The 17,522-nt window shown below is 42.5% G+C and overlaps 1 protein-coding gene across 2 annotated transcripts in view; it reads left to right on the top strand.

Annotated features, from left to right (window-relative positions):
* sgsm1a (small G protein signaling modulator 1a) overlaps positions 1 to 17,522 on the top strand; it is an 83,178-nt gene that overhangs the window by 53,363 nt on the left and 12,293 nt on the right. The window contains exons 12-19 of one of the 2 annotated variants that reach the window (XM_020489556.2): positions 2,592 to 2,721; positions 2,876 to 3,040; positions 5,730 to 5,856; positions 6,054 to 6,118; positions 6,322 to 6,467; positions 7,773 to 7,901; positions 7,985 to 8,176; positions 8,465 to 8,536. In XM_020489556.2, the coding sequence (XP_020345145.2) occupies positions 2,592 to 2,721; positions 2,876 to 3,040; positions 5,730 to 5,856; positions 6,054 to 6,118; positions 6,322 to 6,467; positions 7,773 to 7,901; positions 7,985 to 8,176; positions 8,465 to 8,536 (1,026 nt within the window). The remainder of the gene's footprint in view (positions 1 to 2,591; positions 2,722 to 2,875; positions 3,041 to 5,729; positions 5,857 to 6,053; positions 6,119 to 6,321; positions 6,468 to 7,772; positions 7,902 to 7,984; positions 8,177 to 8,464; positions 8,537 to 17,522) is intronic. The other variant, XM_031830361.1, reaches the window with a different exon arrangement.

The following is a 17,522-nucleotide window of genomic DNA, read 5'->3' as shown; positions in this document are numbered from 1 at the left end:
TCAGAGACTTGTCCCGAAACCATTACTGCTTTTTCTAGGCTGTGTGCTTAGGATCATTGTCCTTTTGGAAGGTGAACCTTCGCCCCAGTCCAAGGTCCTGAGCACTCTGGAGCAGGTTTTCATCAAGGATCTCTCTGTACTTTGCTGCGTTCAACTTTCCCTCGATCCTGACTAGTCTCCCAGTCCCTGCTGCTGAAAAACATTGCCACAGCATGATGCTGCCACCACCATGCTTTACTGTAGGGATGGTGCCAGGTTTCCTCCAGATGTGACACTTGGCATTCAGGCCAAAGAGTTCAATCTTGGTTTCATCAGACCAGAGAATCTTGTTTCTAATAGTCAGAGTCCTTTAAGTGCCTTTTGGCAAACTCCAAGTGGGCTGTCATGTGCCTTTTACTTAGGAGTGGCTTCCATCTGGCCACTCTACCATAAAGGACTGATTTGGTGGGGTTCTGCAGAGATAGTTGCCCCTCTGGAAGGTTCTCCCATCTCCACAGAGGAACTCTCTGGAGCTCTGTCAGAGTGACAATTAGCTTCTTGGTCACCTCCCTGACCAAGGCCCTTCTCCCCCGATTGCTCAGTTTGGTCGGGCGGCCAGCTTTAGGAAGAGTCTTGGTGGTTCCAAATGTTTCCATTTAAGAATGCTGCAGACAATCCTGTCTCAGAGCTCTACGGACAATTCCTTCGACCTCATGGCTTGGTTTTTGCTCTGACTTGCACTGTCAACTGTGGGACCTTATATAGACGTGTGTGTCTTTTGAAATCATGTCCAATCAATGGAATCAAGTTGTAGAAACATCTCAAGGATGATCAATGGAAACTGGATGCACCTGAGCTCAATTTTGAGTCTCATAGGAAAAGGTCTGAATACTTTTATTTTTAATAAATTTGCAAACATTTCTAGAAGTATTGTGTGTAGATTGAGGAGTAAAACAAAATATTTCATCCATTTTAGAATAAGGCTATAACGTAACAAAGTGTGGAAAAAGGGGTCTAAATACTTTCCCAATGCACTGTACACGACATGACCAAAGGTATGTGGACACCTGCTTGTTGAACGTCTCAGTCCAAAATCATGGACATTAATATGGAGTTGGTCCCCTTTTTTGCTGCCATAGCAGCCTCCACTGTTCTGGGAAGTCTTTCCACTAGATGTTGGAACATTGCTGCAGGGACTTGCTTCCATTCAGCCACAAGCATTAGTGAGGCCGGGCACTGATGTTGGGTGATTAGGCCTGGCTCGCAGTCGGCGTTCCAATTCATCTCAAAGGTGTTTGATTGGGCTGAGGTTAGGGCTCTGTGCAGTCCAGTCAAGCTTTTCCACACCGATCTTGACAAACCAATTCTGTACGGACCTCGCTTTGTGCACGGGGGCATTGTCATGCTGAAACAGGAAAGGGCCTTCCCCAAACTGTTGGCACACAGTTGGAAGCACAGAATCGTATAGAATGTCATTGTATCCCGTAGCGTTAAGATTTCCCTTCACTGGAACTAAGGGACTTAGCCCAAACCATGAAAAACAGCTCCAGACCATCATTCCTCCTCCACCAAACTTTACAGATGGCACTATGCATTGGAACAGGTTCTCCTGGCATTCGCCGAATCGATTGCCAGACGATGAAGTGTGATTCATCACTCCAGAGAACTCGTTTCCACTGCTCCAGAGTCCAATGGCGGCGAGCTTCATACCACTCCAGCCGTCACTTGGCATTGTGCATGGTGATCTTAGGTTTGTTTGCTGCTGATCGGCCATGGAAACCCATTTCATTGAGTTCCTGAACAGTTGTGATGCTGCCGTTCTGTGAGCTTGTGTGGCCTACCACTTTGCGGCTGAGCCGTTATCACTCCTAGATGTTTCCACTTCACAATAACAGCACTTACAGTTGACCGGGGCAGCTCTAGCAGGGAAGACATTTCAAGAACTGACTTTTTGGAAAGGTGCATCCTATGACATTGCCACATTGAAAGTCATTGAGCTCCTAAAAATAAAAAAGTAATTGAGCTCTTCAAGTAAGGGCATTCTACTGCCAATGTTTATTTATGTAGATTCCGATGGCAGTGTGCTAACGGGTGTGGCTGAAATTGCCTCTTCACTCACATACTTTTGTATATATAGAGTATGTTTCCTTAAGTGTTGTACAGAGTAGAATATTATTCAAATTGAATTGCAGCTGCTTCCACCAAGTATTAACTCCTGGTGTGATTTTTTAAAACATTTAGAAAGTGTTCTATACTTTTTCTTTTACTTTGAAAATGTGGGGCAGGTTGTGTAAATCTGTAGGGGGAAAGAATCTAATTGAATGCCTTTTTTTGACAATTGGGAAAGGAGTTTGTAGACTTTCACTAGGCACTGTATGAGTTAGACTGTAAAGACATGTCTACTGAGCAAAATAAATGATAAAAACTAACCACACATGGCTGCTTTAAGACAGACCTTATTAAATATGGCTTGTATAGGCAGTCCTCCTGTTTGGTGAACGTGTGGATGTTTTAAGAAATCTAGGTACAGATTTAGCTACAGTTTACCACCTTCTAACAATGTTTTTCTTGGCATTTATTGTATGTACTATTCACCTCATTTCTGATTACAGGGGAAGGTGTTCCCTAAACTGAGAAACAAGTGTTCACAGGGCTCCTCGGACTCAGTGTCCGATAAGGAGGAGGATGAGGCCACAGACTATGTCTTCCGCATCCTGTTCCCCAACAGCCAATCAGAGTTTGGTAAGTGACTTTGACCCCTCCTCCAGAGCAATGGTAATATCCTGGTTTTCATTTGCTCCATGACACCTATTATTCGACTGTTAACTTCAGGTGGCCCCTGAGTGAGGTTTTTTGTTTATTTTTGTTATCCAACTGTCCTCATTGTCCGTTCCAGTGACTATAACACACCCTCCCCGTGTTTCCCCGGGGGCTCCTCTCCTGTCCCGCTCCTTCTCCCTCCATCTGAGAGGAAAGCCCCCGACCAAAGGGATCTTGGTGGTTCCAAAGCGCTCCTGCAGCTATCCCAGAGATCACTCCTCAACCACCACAGGGAACAGCTGTAATGTTGCCACACCTCAGCTCCTCCATCTGTCTGTCTGTCCACTTCCTTTGCTTCAATCACCGCCTCACACTCTGTCTCCTCCCTGCAAACCTTACAAATGAGTCCCCTAATCATGCACTCTCTGTCCCCTTTCCTTAACCTCAGTCCCTCTTGGACAACAGGTGGCTGACCACGGGTCTTCCAATCGAAAAATCTAAACGTTATGTCGAGGTGCATAGTGGTTTAGAGTAGTAGCAAAATAATACATGTTGAAATTGACATGTTAAAGGCTGAATCCTAAGTTCAGATGCACACCCAACTCAGAAATGCATGCCTTGACGTCTATGAAAAATTTGCGTGAAGAACTTTAGTATGTGCGGGCTAACAGAATAAAGAAAGCCCAATAAGAATGTCGTCATTACGATGCCAACAGACAGTTGTACACCCTCCACAGTTTGACATGTTTTGATTCCCCAAATGTCCTTGGTGATTTGCTTGATTTGTTCTCCAATACCACCTAACCTCTATGGCAGCTATTAACCTATCCTCTAATCTAATGAAGGATCATGTCCAGTATCATACCCAATCTGTCTAATTCAGCTGTGCTCGTGTCTTGAGAATCATCTCCAGAGGTGTCTAAATCATGATGGTGCAATGTGACTGTGTCTGAGAGTTTGAGGCTGTGCAGTTACAGTATAGGTCAGAGTTTGACCAGGGTCAAATAAATGTATCTGCCAAAATAAAGGAAACACCAACATAAAGTGTCTTATTAGGGCATTGGGCCACCATGTGCTGCCACAACAGCATCAATGCGCTTGGCATAGATTCTACAAGTGTTTGGAACTCTTTTGGAGGGATGCGACCCTATTCATCCATGAGAAATTCAATGATTTGGTGTTTTGTTGATAGATAACGCTGTCTCAGGCGGCGCTTCAGAATATCCCAGAAGTGTTCAATTGGGTTGCAATCTGGTGACTGAGAGACACTCACACACCCTTTAAACCTCACATACCCTTTATGCTCCTTTGAGACCCCTCTTTTAAAGTCACTAACCACGTTTCTATCCACAGTTTTTATGCAAGTTAAGATATACTTTTTTTAAAACAAAATCCCAACAGGATGTTTCGGTGCAAATTTATAAATGCAACAGATTTTTTTTTTTGACATGGTGGGATCTTTTTGTGTCTGTAAAATGTACAGTTGGAAGTTTACATACACCTTAGCCAAATACATTTAATCTCAGTTTCACAATTCCTGACCTTTAATCCTAGTAAAAATGCCCTATTTTAGGTCAGTTAGGATCACCACTTTATTTTAAGAATGTGAAATGTCAGAATAATAGTAGAGAGAATGATTTAGTTCAGCTTTTATTTCTTTCATCACATTCAGAGTGGGTCAGAACTTTACATACACTCAAATAGTATTTGGTAGCATTGCCTTAAAGAATTTAAACTTGGGTCAATCGTTTCAGGTAGCCTTCCACAAACTTCCCACAATAAGTTGGGGGAATTTTGGCCCATTCCTCCTGACAGAGCTGGTGTAACTGAGTCAGGTTTGTAGGCCTCTTTGCTCGCACACGCTTTTTCAGTTCTGCACACAAATGTTCTATGGATTGAGGTCAGGGCTTTGTGATGGCCACTCCAATAACTTGACTTTGTTGTCCTCAAGCCATAATTTTGGAAGTATGCTTGGGGTCATTGTCCATTTGGAAGACCCATTTGCGACCAAGCTTTAACTTCCTGACTGATGCCTTGAGGTTGAAAAACAAGTTTTAATGACTCCAACCTAAGTGTATGTAAACTTCCATCTTCAACTGTATTATGCGAGAAACTGCGATGGAAAGGCTTTTATGCACAAATATTGATATAATAACCATCATATGAAAGTGAACTTGGAGTCACGCGATGATATCTAGTATGGTCGTCCCACTACGACTCAATAAACCATGCAGTTTATTAGGCTACAGATGATACAAATGATGATGAACTTCACAGGTTGGTGAAAGAGCAAGGTGATGAGTTTGATGCTCCTTTCTAGTAAATATCGAGAGTCTTATTCTGGTGACATGATGATTTATGTTTGTCTGCCGTTTTGACCACTAAAAATATGAATAATCTCATCATGTAGACTAGCCAACTCACACAGCCTACCTGCACTGTATCTGTGAGCTGTTGGCTAGAGCGTACGTGTCAAGACCAGAGTGGTCACATTTGCTATTTAACGCAACAGTTTGTGACAAAACTGGCGTTAGAGTTGAAAATGCAATGGAAACACATTGAACTTTGGATTTTTATTCGGTACGTGAAAACTTAGTGCACACAAAATGTACCTTTTTTTGCTTATGTCATCACGCACTGATTTTTAACCGCAACAAAGTCAGTTTGGTGAAAACACAACACTGGTGGGAAGCATGATGGAATGTTATAATTGCTTAATTAACTCAGGAACCACACCTGTGTGGAAGCACCTGCGTTCATTACATTTCCTTTATTTTGGCAGTTTCCTGTACATATAAGTCATATACTCACAAATACTTGAGCTTTGCTTGATATAGTTTGCCCAGTACAATGGCAACACCAAGCTAAATCAGGTACACCTCAAATACTTTCAAGTATTTGATTTATGTACTTGACGTGGGGCTGATATGTTTCAAACCTTATACTGTGCGCTAACCATGATGCTTTGTGTGTGTTGTTCTGTGATGCAGTGGCTCCAGAGCTGATGGACCAGGGGGCCAACATCTGGCAGCCCATCCCCAGGAAGTCCTCCTACTCATCCTGTACCCAGGGCAGCTTCTCAGATGGAGGACCCCCCAACGGTTGCAACCATGAAAGGTCAGAGACGGACACACACTGGTGGTTACCCAGACATCATCCCTGGCATTTACAGATTCCACTGACCTAAACTAGTATTTGAACCCGGGTCTGTGGAGCTCGTATCCTTCTCAGGTCAGTAGGATCGGTAAAGGCTGAAGATCGAAGAGAAGGCATTATGGAGGACACTTTGATTTATATGCTGTTTCCCTCTACAGAGCCCCTTTGAAGCTGCTGTGTGACCAAATGAAGTATCAGATAATCTCCCGGGCGTTCTATGGCTGTACGTGATTGTGAACACAACTCTTCTATCTTTTCTACCCCTAGATGATTTGCAATGCGTTGCAATGTATTTTAATTTCAAACAGTTCATCAATTAGCCTAGCGTCCAACTAATAATTAGGTGTCGGATGTTTGAACGCCTTATTAAATACTTTATCTCAGAAAGGAGGATAATTTGAAAGCGCTTATGTTTTTATATTTCAGGGCTAGCTTATTGTCGTCAACTGTCCACTGTACGTACACACCTCTCGGCCCTGGTCAACCACACTATCGTGGCACCCGATGTGCCCTGCGATGCCTTCACGGGCCTCACCGCTGAGGTGTGGCAGAGGTTCCTTCAGGACTGCACTGTAAGTATCACCATCACATTATTAGCAACGTTGCTAACATCATCAGAGATACACACTGTACAGTACCAACCAGCCCAAACCCCCTGGCGACGAGATGCAAACGCACATTCACACACACTCATCTATATTCACCCATTAATCATCAAATCACTCACCACATTCTTACTCACACAACCAAACATCTGCATGGGTGGCTTGCCATTAAGATCAACAGCAGACATTTGCATGAGTGGGATTCAGTTGACTAATCAACCAATGAGAGGGATTCAGTTGACTAATCAACCAATGAGAGGGATTCAGTTGACTAATCAACCAATGGGTGGGATTCAGTTGACTAATCAACCAATGGGTGGGATTCAGTTGACTAATCAACCAATGAGAGAGATTCAGTTGACTAATCAACCAATGAGAGAGATTCAGTTAACTAATCAACCAATGAGAGAGATTCAGTTGACTAATCAACCAATGAGAGAGATTCAGTTGACTAATCAACCAATGGGTGGGATTAATTTGACTAATCAACCAATGGGTGGGATTCAGTTGACTAATCAACCAATGGGAGGGTTTCAGGTGGCTAATAATCTATCTGGTTCATCCATGTGTGTCCAATCCTGTGTTTGTACAGTCCTACTGTCTGTATTCAATCTGGGCATTTAGCTAAAAGGGCTAGATTATGGGCTCCCGCGGTCTAAGGCACTGCATCTCAGTGCTTGAGGCGTCACTACAGACACCCTGGTTCGATTCCAGGCTGTATCACAACCGGCCGTGATTGGGAGTCCCATAGGGCGGCACACAATTGGCCCAGCGTCGTCCGGGTTTGGCCAGGGTAGGCTGTCATTGTAAGTAAGAATTTGTTCTTAACCGATTTGCCTAGTTAAATATTGTTTTATTATGTGTTATACATTATTCAACAGTGAATTAGGACCCCACTGACATCCAGTGTACACAACCATTCTGCAGAATAATTGATCTACTCTAGATAAGCCACTGGCCTGCTTTTTTTTGTTTTGTAGACAATGTGTTCATATTGTTTTATGTCAGTGTACAGTATATGTAAACGTTAGTCTATTCATGTGTGGGTACGTCGTTGTGTGTACTGTACAGTATATTCCGACCTGGGCTCACCTGGCACAATAGAACCAATGGAATAGTCCTAAAAGTGAAACCCACACTCTATACAGGCTCGATCAAACTCACAAAACTAGTAACTTAAAGAAAACGACAACTACTGGTATTTGAACCCAAGTCTGTACAGAGGCCTTTCTATATCTCATTGACTGAGGTCTGTCCCTCTCTGCTCTCCAGGCCTATAACGAGCAGGAGCTGCTGCGCCTGGTGTACTTCGGCGGTGTTGATCCTTCGCTGCGTAAGGAGGTGTGGCCCTTCCTCCTGGGCCACTACCAGTTTGGCATGTCTGAGTCTGACAGGAAAGAGGTTGGTGTCACACTTGCCATTTAGATGTCACCACGAAAACCCCTTGACCTCCAACCCCTGGCCCTTGCCCTGTGACACTGCAGGTGGATGAGCAGGTGCGGGCGTGCTACGAGCAGACCATGAGCGAGTGGCTGGGCTGCGAGGCCATCGTGCGGCAGCGGGAGAAGGAGCAGCATGCAGCGGCGCTGGCTAAGTGCTTGTCTGTCTCGGCCAGCGTGGATAATCCCAACCCTGTCCAGAGGATGCTGCACCATGACTCCAGCATCAGCAATGAGGTGGCGCGGGCACGCCTGTCCACACGCACACATAGCCTTGCAGCACACAGGATACCCAGTGGTCCAATATGTTGTTTTGACCAAGATGTTAGATCTCCAACGCCTCAAAGTACAAAGCATATAGTGAAGTGTTCACTTGGGTCACAATAATACACGGCCTTTATGAGAGTTACGTATCATTGCATACAGGCCTACAGAATCACTTGTCCACATTAGAATGTTGTGTTGTGCCAGGTTTTTATTGACCTGTTTTCTCCCCTGTTGGTTCTCTGGTACTAACCATGCCAGTCCTCCCGGAGCTGCAGCTCAGACAGACAGAGCCTGGCTCGCCTGCAGAGTGACTCCAGCAGCAGCACCCAGGTACCGCTCATGCACTCTGAGAGTCCTATTAAATACTGTAGATGAAATGTTACATTGATTTTGTACGTCATTCTATCCCCCTCTATGCTCACATAATTGAAAGTAGCTATTATTCATAATAATTAACCATCCGAATAATAACACACACAGGGCTGAATACACACTTGCCTGTATAGAGGTGATTCTACAAAAGTTTAGCAAATTACAGTCCCATTCCCGCAAAAACTATTTAAAAAACGCTTAAGTCTCCAAACTTAGAACATATCATGATGTAAATAAATGTCCTAATTCAATCCAAGGCAATAAAACATATTGTACAAAGTAATATAGTACACAATATAGGAAAAAGTAATTGTTTATATTGAGCGGTGGCTGTCCCGAACCCTGACTCCTGAACTTCATAGAAAATAAAGCAATTAATGATTTGAGTTGTATTGTTACATTGAAATACACTGATCTAATAAGTAGTTTGGTTTCTTTTTAAACAGCTTTCTCAGAAAGGCTGTCCCAACTTTTGATGTCACTACTGAAACACACATGTTAGAAGACCTTAGAATAAATGTGCCTTAAGTCACACCACTGCAGATGTCACCAGGTGACGAGACTGTACCCCACATGGTGAGTAGTCTGTCCTGCAAACCTTTAGGAGAAAATCAGTGAGCAAGTTGGTAAATCTTCATGTATTTTTTTACAGTGTCACTAATGTATCAACAAGTATAAGGAGTACGCCTTTGTGACTAAAATATATGTTTGCTGGGATGTACATCCGTCCAAATGGAAGATGGCTAACTATGGGGATTCTTTTAAATACAAAATAAGTCAAAATTGTACAAACTGAAATGGTCACAACTGAGACAATTGACACCATTAGAGATATATTTGTATCTGTGGCAGTATGGCGTTTGTGACAGCATGGGCAGCGCCATTGAGGATAAATCCCTTCTAAAGTTGCATGTGACGTGATCTACCAACTGAGCTACAGAAGACCACCATGTGGGTAGGGGACAAGTGTACACTTCAGGAAAAAGTGTAGAGTATTGAAATGTATAGCCAGCAGGGGGGCTCCCAAATCTATTTGGCCAAAACATAATGTCTATAATGTGCTCTACTGTACTATACTGTATCCTACTGTACTCAAATTTACTCTATTTGAGTTTCTTACAATTGAAGAAAGGGCCTATGGACTCTTGATTTAGTGGTTTTGGTCTTGAGACATAACAAAAATCTCACTGGGTCTGGATCTTGGGACCAATGTCCTGGTATAAATATTGGTATTGGCCTGGATATTACCTTAGTCTTTGGTTTACAAACCATAGGCAACCCAATTTGAAGAAGGCAATGCTCTCGGATGATTGGCTGATCACTCTCAACCCAGCAATCCTCACCCATTGGACTCAAGTAAAAATTGAAACATCTAACAACATCATTAATTGGATGTATAAGTAATTCAATCAATGAACACGTTTCAGATTCATACAGTCAGAGAACAATAGAGATTATATTTCTATAAATTCAGTTAAAAAAATCGAGTTAAATTGTATGCAAATAGGATTTATAAAATGTACAGTATCAGTCAAAAGTTTGGACACACCTAATCATTCAAAGGTTTTTCTTTAATTTTACTATTTTCTACATTGTAGAATAATAGTGAAGACATCAAAACTATGAAATAGTGTCACAGTCCCCGGTTCGATTCCAGGCTATATCACATCCAGCCGTGATTGGGAGTGTCACGGATCCCTCCGGAACATTCATTACGCACACCTATCCCCTATTCCCACTGATTAGTACTTGTATAAGTGTGCCCTTTGATTTCCATCCGTTGGTGCGTGTGAGTACCTGTGCTGTGTGGTTTGGACTTTTGTGCCCTTGTGGATTGCGCAGATGATTACGGGTCTCGTCCCGTGTGTTAATCATTGTGCACGTGTTATTTATTCGAGGTACTCCTCGCTCTTTTGTTTTGGGTTTCTACCTTGTGTTTTGTTACGTGTTTGTTTGGTCTTTGTCCCTGTGCCTTTACACGGGACGCCGTAATTTGGGCTTAATATAAAACCCTATTATGCGTTCCTGCACCTGTCTCCAGAATCTCTTCATACCAACGTGACAGGGTGTCTCATAGGGCGGTGCACAATTGGCCTAGCATCGTCTGGGTTTGGCCGAGGTAGGCTGTAATTGTAAATAAGAATTTGTTCTTAACTGGCTTGCCTAGTTACATAAATATTGGAATAAACACTCTTGGCATTCTCTCAACCAGCTTCATGAGGAATGCATTTCCAACAGTCTTGAAGGAGTTCCCACATATGCTGATCACTTGTTGGCTGCTTTTCCTTTACACTGAGAACCAATGAGAACCAACTCATGCCAAACCATCTCACTTGGGTTGAGGTTGGGTGATTGTGGAGGCCAGGTCATCTGATGCAGCCCTCCATCACTCTCCTCGGTCAAATAGCCCTTACACAGCCTGGAGATGTGTGTTTTGGGTCAAAGGATAGTCCCACTAAGCGCAAATGGGATGGCATATTGCTGCAGAATGCTGTGGTAGCCATGCTGGTTAAGTGTGCCTTGAATTATATATAAATCACTAACAGTGTCACCAGCAAAGCACCGCACACAATCACACCTCCTCTTACATTCTTCAAGGTGGGAACCACACATGCGGAGATCAACCGTTCACCTACTCACAGAGACACGGAGGTTGGAACCAAAAATGTAAAATTTGGACCAAAGGACAGATTTCCACCAGTCTAATGTCCATTGCTCGTGTTTCTTGGACCAAGCAAATCTCATCTTTTTGGTGTCCTCTAGTAGTGGTTTCTTTGAAGCAATTTGGCCTGATTCACCCAGTCTCCACTAAATAGTTGATGTTGAGATGTCTGTTACTTGAACTCTGTGAAGCATTTATTTGGGCTGCAATCTGAGTTGCAGTTAACTCTAACTTATCTCTGCAGCAGAGGTAACTCTGGGTCTTCCTTTCCTGTGGCGTTCCTCGTGAGAGCCAGTTTCAACATAACGCTTGATGGTTTTTGTGACTGCACTTGAAGAAACTTTAAAGGTTCTTGACATTTTCCAGATTGACTGACGTTCATGTCTTCAAGTAGTGATGGACTGTTGTTTCTCTTTGCTTATTTGAGCTGTTCTCGCCTTAATAGCTATTTGGTATTTCACCAAATAGGGATATCTTCTGTATACAACCCCTTGTCACAGCACAACTGATTGGCTCAAACACATTAAGAAGGAAATCAATTCTACAAATGAACTTTTAACAAGGCACACCTTTTAATTGAAATACATTCCAGGTGACTACCTCATGAAGCTGGTTGAGAGAATGCCAAGAGTGTGCAAAGCTGTCAAGGCAAAGGGTGACTACTTTGAAGAATCACAAATATAAAATACATTTTGATTCGTTTTACACTATTTTGGTTACTACATTCCATATGTTATTTCATAGTTTTGATGTCTTCACTATTATTCTACAATGTAGAAAATAGCAAAAAATAAAGAAAAACCCTTGAATGAGTAGGTGTCCAAACTTTTGACTGCTACTGTATCTGTAATAGAAGGTTAATAAAATTACTACTGTGCATGGTTCTCCCTTCATTGCAACTTTCTCACTATGTTTTGGTAGTGACAAATTTAGTGGGGTGATAAGGAATACAGGTAAATACTGTATATACTGTATGTTGGAATAGTTTTTCTTCCAACCCCCAATTTGCACCACTTCTGTCGCATGACTCATACACTAAAGCTGCTTAGTCCCACAATACTGAAAATTGTAGAACGCAATCACTATTTTCATGGAAATATGTTGTATTATGGCTTCAAGATAAGCATCTTAGAGCATCTCCAAAGGCTAGACATTGTTCCGACACACAATTTGTTGCTTTTTTTATACATTTAATCTTTCAATTTTGATCTTATTTTTGTTTTATACAACTATAATATTCCTAATGTTGCAAACCTATGTAAAAAAGAAAATGACGGGGAAGGGTAAAAATCCTCGGATTCCAGTGTTGGTAGAAACCAATGTCAACGCTGTATCAAGTAAAGAGGGAAAGTTAAAGGAGCATGGACATGTTTTAAAGAAAAAAGGGGAGTAAGGAGAAGCTATGGATGCAGAGTTTTCTCTTTATGATATGACAAGGGCGTTGGAGGGATGCGGACGGACTGCTCCTTGAGAAGACAGGGTGTGTTATGTGATGTTTAACATGCACCGGACAGTGCGTTGGAAGCAGTGTTAGGCTTGTATAAGAAGGTGCTGAGGGCTGGGGTGATACCTGCTGGGTGGAAACGTGTGGTGGTCCAGAATTGTCAATGTGGTTTGAAGTGGACAATGGTACTTCTCAGGGACGTGTGGTTAGTCCGGTGTTGTTCACCCTGATGATAGATTATATATTTAAAAAGGTGGGACAGGGACTGAGTGTGGCCTTGTATGCTGATAATGGGGCTGGATGGGAGAGAGGTAGGAATGTGGAATATGTGATGAGGAAGAACCTGTGGGAGTTGTGGAAGATCGGTCTCTAACATGGTGGTTTAGGACGTCTGTGGCCAAGACCTGCTTTATGGTGTTTGTATAGGAGGAAGGTTAAAGATGTTAGGCTGCAAATATACAGTGCCTTGCGAAAGTATTCGGCCCCCTTGAACTTTGCGACCTTTTGCCACATTTCAGGCTTCAAACATAAAGATATAAAACTGTATTTTTGTGAAGAATCAACAACAAGTGGGACACAATCATGAAGTGGAACGACATTTTATTGGATATTTCAAACATTTTTAACAAATCAAAAACTGAAAAATTGGGCGTGCAAAATTATTTAGCCCCTTTACTTTCAGTGCAGCAAACTCTCTCCAGAAGTTCAGTGAGGATCTCTGAATGATCCAATGTTGACCTAAATGACTAATGATGATAAATACAATCCACCTGTGTGTAATCAAGTCTCCGTATAAATGCACCTGCACTGTGATAGTCTCAGAGGTCCGTTAAAAGCGCAGAGAGCATCATGAAGAACAAGGAACACACCAGGCAGGTCCGAGATACTGTTGTGAAGAAGTTTAAAGCCGGATTTGGATACAAAAAGATTTCCCAAGCTTTAAACATCCCAAGGAGCACTGTGCAAGCGATAATATTGAAATGGAAGGAGTATCAGACCACTGCAAATCTACCAAGACCTGGCCGTCCCTCTAAACTTTCAGCTCATACAAGGAGAAGACTGATCAGAGATGCAGCCAAGAGGCCCATGATCACTCTGGATGAACTGCAGAGATCTACAGCTGAGGTGGGAGACTCTGTCCATAGGACAACAATCAGTCGTATATTGTACAAATCTGGCCTTTATGGAAGAGTGGCAAGAAGAAAGCCATTTCTTAAAGATATCCATAAAAAGTGTAGTTTAAAGTTTGCCACAAGCCACCTGGGAGACACACCAAACATGTGGAAGAAGGTGCTCTGGTCAGATGAAACCAAAATTGAACTTTTTGGCAACAATGCAAAACGTTCTGTTTGGCATAAAAGCAACACAGCCCATCACCCTGAACACACCATCCCCACTGTCAAACGTGGTGGCAGCATCATGGTTTGGGCCTGCTTTTCTTCAGCAGGGACAGGGAAGATGGTTAAAATTGATGGGAAGATGGATGGAGCCAAATACAGGACCATTCTGGAAGAAAACCTGATGGAGTCTGCAAAAGACCTGAGACTGGGACGGAGATTTGTCTTCCAACAAGACAATGATCCAAAACATAAAGCAAAATCTATAATGGAATGGTTCAAAAATAAACATATCCAGGTGTTAGAATGGCCAAGTCAAAGTCCAGACCTGAATCCAATCGAGAATCTGTGGAAAGAACTGAAAACTGCTGTTCACAAATGCTCTCCATCCAACCTCACTGAGCTCGAGCTGTTTTGCAAGGAGGAATGGGAAATTAATTTCAGTCTCTCGATGTGCAAAACTGATAGACATACCCCAAGCGACTTAATCGCAGCAAAAGGTGGCGCTACAAAGTATTAACTTAAGGGGGCTGAATAATTTTGCACGCCCAATTTCTCAGTTTTTGATTTGTTAAAAAAGTTTGAAATATCCAATAAATGTCGTTCCACTTCATGATTGTGTCCCACTTATTGTTGATTCTTCACAAAAAAATACAGTTTTATATCTTTATGTTTGAAGCCTGAAATGTGGCAAAAGGTCGCAAAGTTCAAGGGGGCCGAATACTTTCGCAAGGCACTGTACGTTCAGGATATAGATCGGGTGTCTGAGTTGCAGTATTTTGAGTATGTGGTTTGATGAGAGGCTTATGTGGAAGAGACATGTTGAGTATATTGAAAATAGGGAATGAAGGTGTTGAACCTCATGAGGGCAGTGGCAGAATGTGATTGGGGGTCGGATAGACAAACACTGTTGATCAGGCTTTGATCAGGTCATCTTTGGATTATGGGTGCTTTGTATATGGATCGGCAGCCAAAACGGTACTACAGCGCTTGGATAGGATACAGTCAAGGGCCCTGAGAGTGTTTGTTGGTGCCTTCAGGATGACACCACTTCTTGAGACATTGCAGGTGGATAATGGGGAACTGGCACTGACGATAAAGCGGGACAAACTTGCATTAGGAGTTCAGAAGGAGTTGCAAAGGAGTTCAGAAAGATATCCTGCGGTCATGGCAAATGGGGAATGTTGGGATCGAGGAGTGGGTAAGCAGAGGCGTACGGGTGGACAATTGGGCAGAAAGTGGTAGAATATGGACCAGGGGAGAGTGAGAAAGGGCCGGCAATTGCATTGGGGAACGTTCCTCCGTGGTTGTTTCCGAAACCTAGTGTAGCTGTGGATATGATTGAGGGAAGATGAGGACATGAGACGGGGTGTGGAGATGTACACATATATACACACTACCGTTCAAAAGTTTGGGGTCACTTAGAAATCTCCTTGTTTTTGTCCATTTAAAATAACATCAAATTGATCAGAAATACAGTGACATTGTTAATGGTGTAAATGACTATTGTAGCTGGAAACTGCTTTTTTTTAATGGAATATCTATGGAGGCGTACAGAGGCCCATTATCAGCAACCATCACTCCTGTGTTCCAATGGCATGTTGTGTTAGCTAATCCAAGTTGATCATTTTAAAAGGCTAATTGATCATTAGAAAACCCTTTTGCAATTATGTTAGCAAGGCTGAAAGCTGTTATGCTGATTAAAGAAGCAATAAAACTGGCCTTCTTTAGACTAGTTGAGTATCTGGAGCATCAGCATTTGTGGGTTCAATTACAGGCTCAAAATGTCCAGAAACAAAGAACTTTCTTCTGTATCTCGTCAGTTTATTCTTGTTCTGAGAAATGAAGGCTATTCCATGTGAGAAATTGACAAGAAACTGAAGATCTCGAACAACACTGTGTACTAATCCCTTCACAGAACAGCGCAAACTGACTCTAACCAGAATAGAAAGAGTGGGAGGCTCAGGTGCACAACTGAGCAAGAGGACAAGTACATTAGCGTGTCTAGTTTGAGAAACAGACACCTCACAAGTCCTCAACTAGCAGCTTCATTAAATAGTATCTGCAAAACACGTGTGTGTGTGTGTGTGTGTGTGTGTATGTACAGTTGAAGTTGCATACTGTACATCTTAGCCAAATACATTTAAACTCCAGATTAAATGTCAGGAATTGTGAAAAACGATAAAAAATTCTTCAGAAGGTCCTTTGCTGTTGTTCTGGGATTGATTTGCAAGTTTCGCACCAAAGTACATTCATCTCTAGGAGACAGAACACGTCTCCTTCCTGAGCGGTATGACGGTTGCGTGGTCCCATGGTGTTTATACTTGCGTACTATTGTTTGTAAAGATAAACGTGGTACCTTCAGGAGTTTGGAAATTGCTTCCAAGGATGAACCAGACTTGTGGAGGTCTACGATTTTTTTTCTGAGGTCTTGGCTGATTTCTTTTGATTTTTCCCATGATGTCAAGCAAAGAAGCACTGAGTTTGAAGATAGGCATTGAAATACATCCACAGGTACACCTCAAATTGACTGAAATAATGTCAATTAGCCTATCAGAAGCTTCTAAAGCCATGACATAATTTTCTGCAATTTTCCAAGCTGTTTAAAGGCACAGTCAACCTAGTGTATGTAAACTTCTGACCCACTGGAATTGTGATACAGTGAAATAATCTGTCTGTAAGCAATTGTTGGAAAAACTACTTGTGTCATGCACAAAGTAGATGTCCTAACCGACTTGCCAAAACTATAGTTTGTTATCAAGAAATGTGTGGAGTGGTTGAAAAACGAGTTTTAATGACTCCAACCGAAGTGTATGTACACTTCCGACTTCAACTGTATGTATGTATGTATGTATGTATGTATATTTTAGAAAATCATTTTTTATTTGTTTTTAGGGATATATATATATATATATATACACACACACACACACAGATGGTTCAAAGGATCCAGTCAGTGGTAGGGAGGGGGGAAGAGTGTGTATCCCAGATTTCAATGTTAGAGTATGTAAGTGGTTAACTGATTATGTGTAGGTGGCCGAGTTGATGGCCATGATTCTAGGTTTGAGATGGGTGGAGGAGGTGAAGCCATTCAGAGTGGTGATCTGCTCTGATTCAGCTGCAGTGTTGAGTAGTGTGAAGACGGGCAGGTCGGATAGGGGAGAGTTGTGTATGGAAATTATGGAGCTGTTAATGGGATTGGAGAGGATGGGAGTGGTGGTAAGCTTTTGTTGGGTTCCTCCCCAAGTGGGTGTGGAGGGTAATGAGAAGACTGATGTGGTGGCTAAGAGTGCGGTGAGGAGAGAGGGTAGATATTCAGGTCCCGTTGGGCCGTAGGGAAGTTAAGTACTTGATCCAGGCAAAAGGGCCTGATCTTTGGCAAAGCGAGTGGGATGCTAATAGTGAGAGGAGGCAATTTTATTGCATGCACCAGTCAGCTAAGGAAGAGGTGGGGAGTATGGGATGTAGTGCTGAATAGACTACAGTTTGGGCACACGGGTT

Source organism: Oncorhynchus kisutch, linkage group LG8 (assembly GCF_002021735.2).
Source record: "Oncorhynchus kisutch isolate 150728-3 linkage group LG8, Okis_V2, whole genome shotgun sequence".
Classification (NCBI taxonomy): Eukaryota; Metazoa; Chordata; class Actinopteri; order Salmoniformes; family Salmonidae; genus Oncorhynchus; species Oncorhynchus kisutch.
The sequence above is the reverse complement of the archived record's forward strand: the minus strand, read 5'-3'. Positions and strand labels throughout refer to the sequence as shown.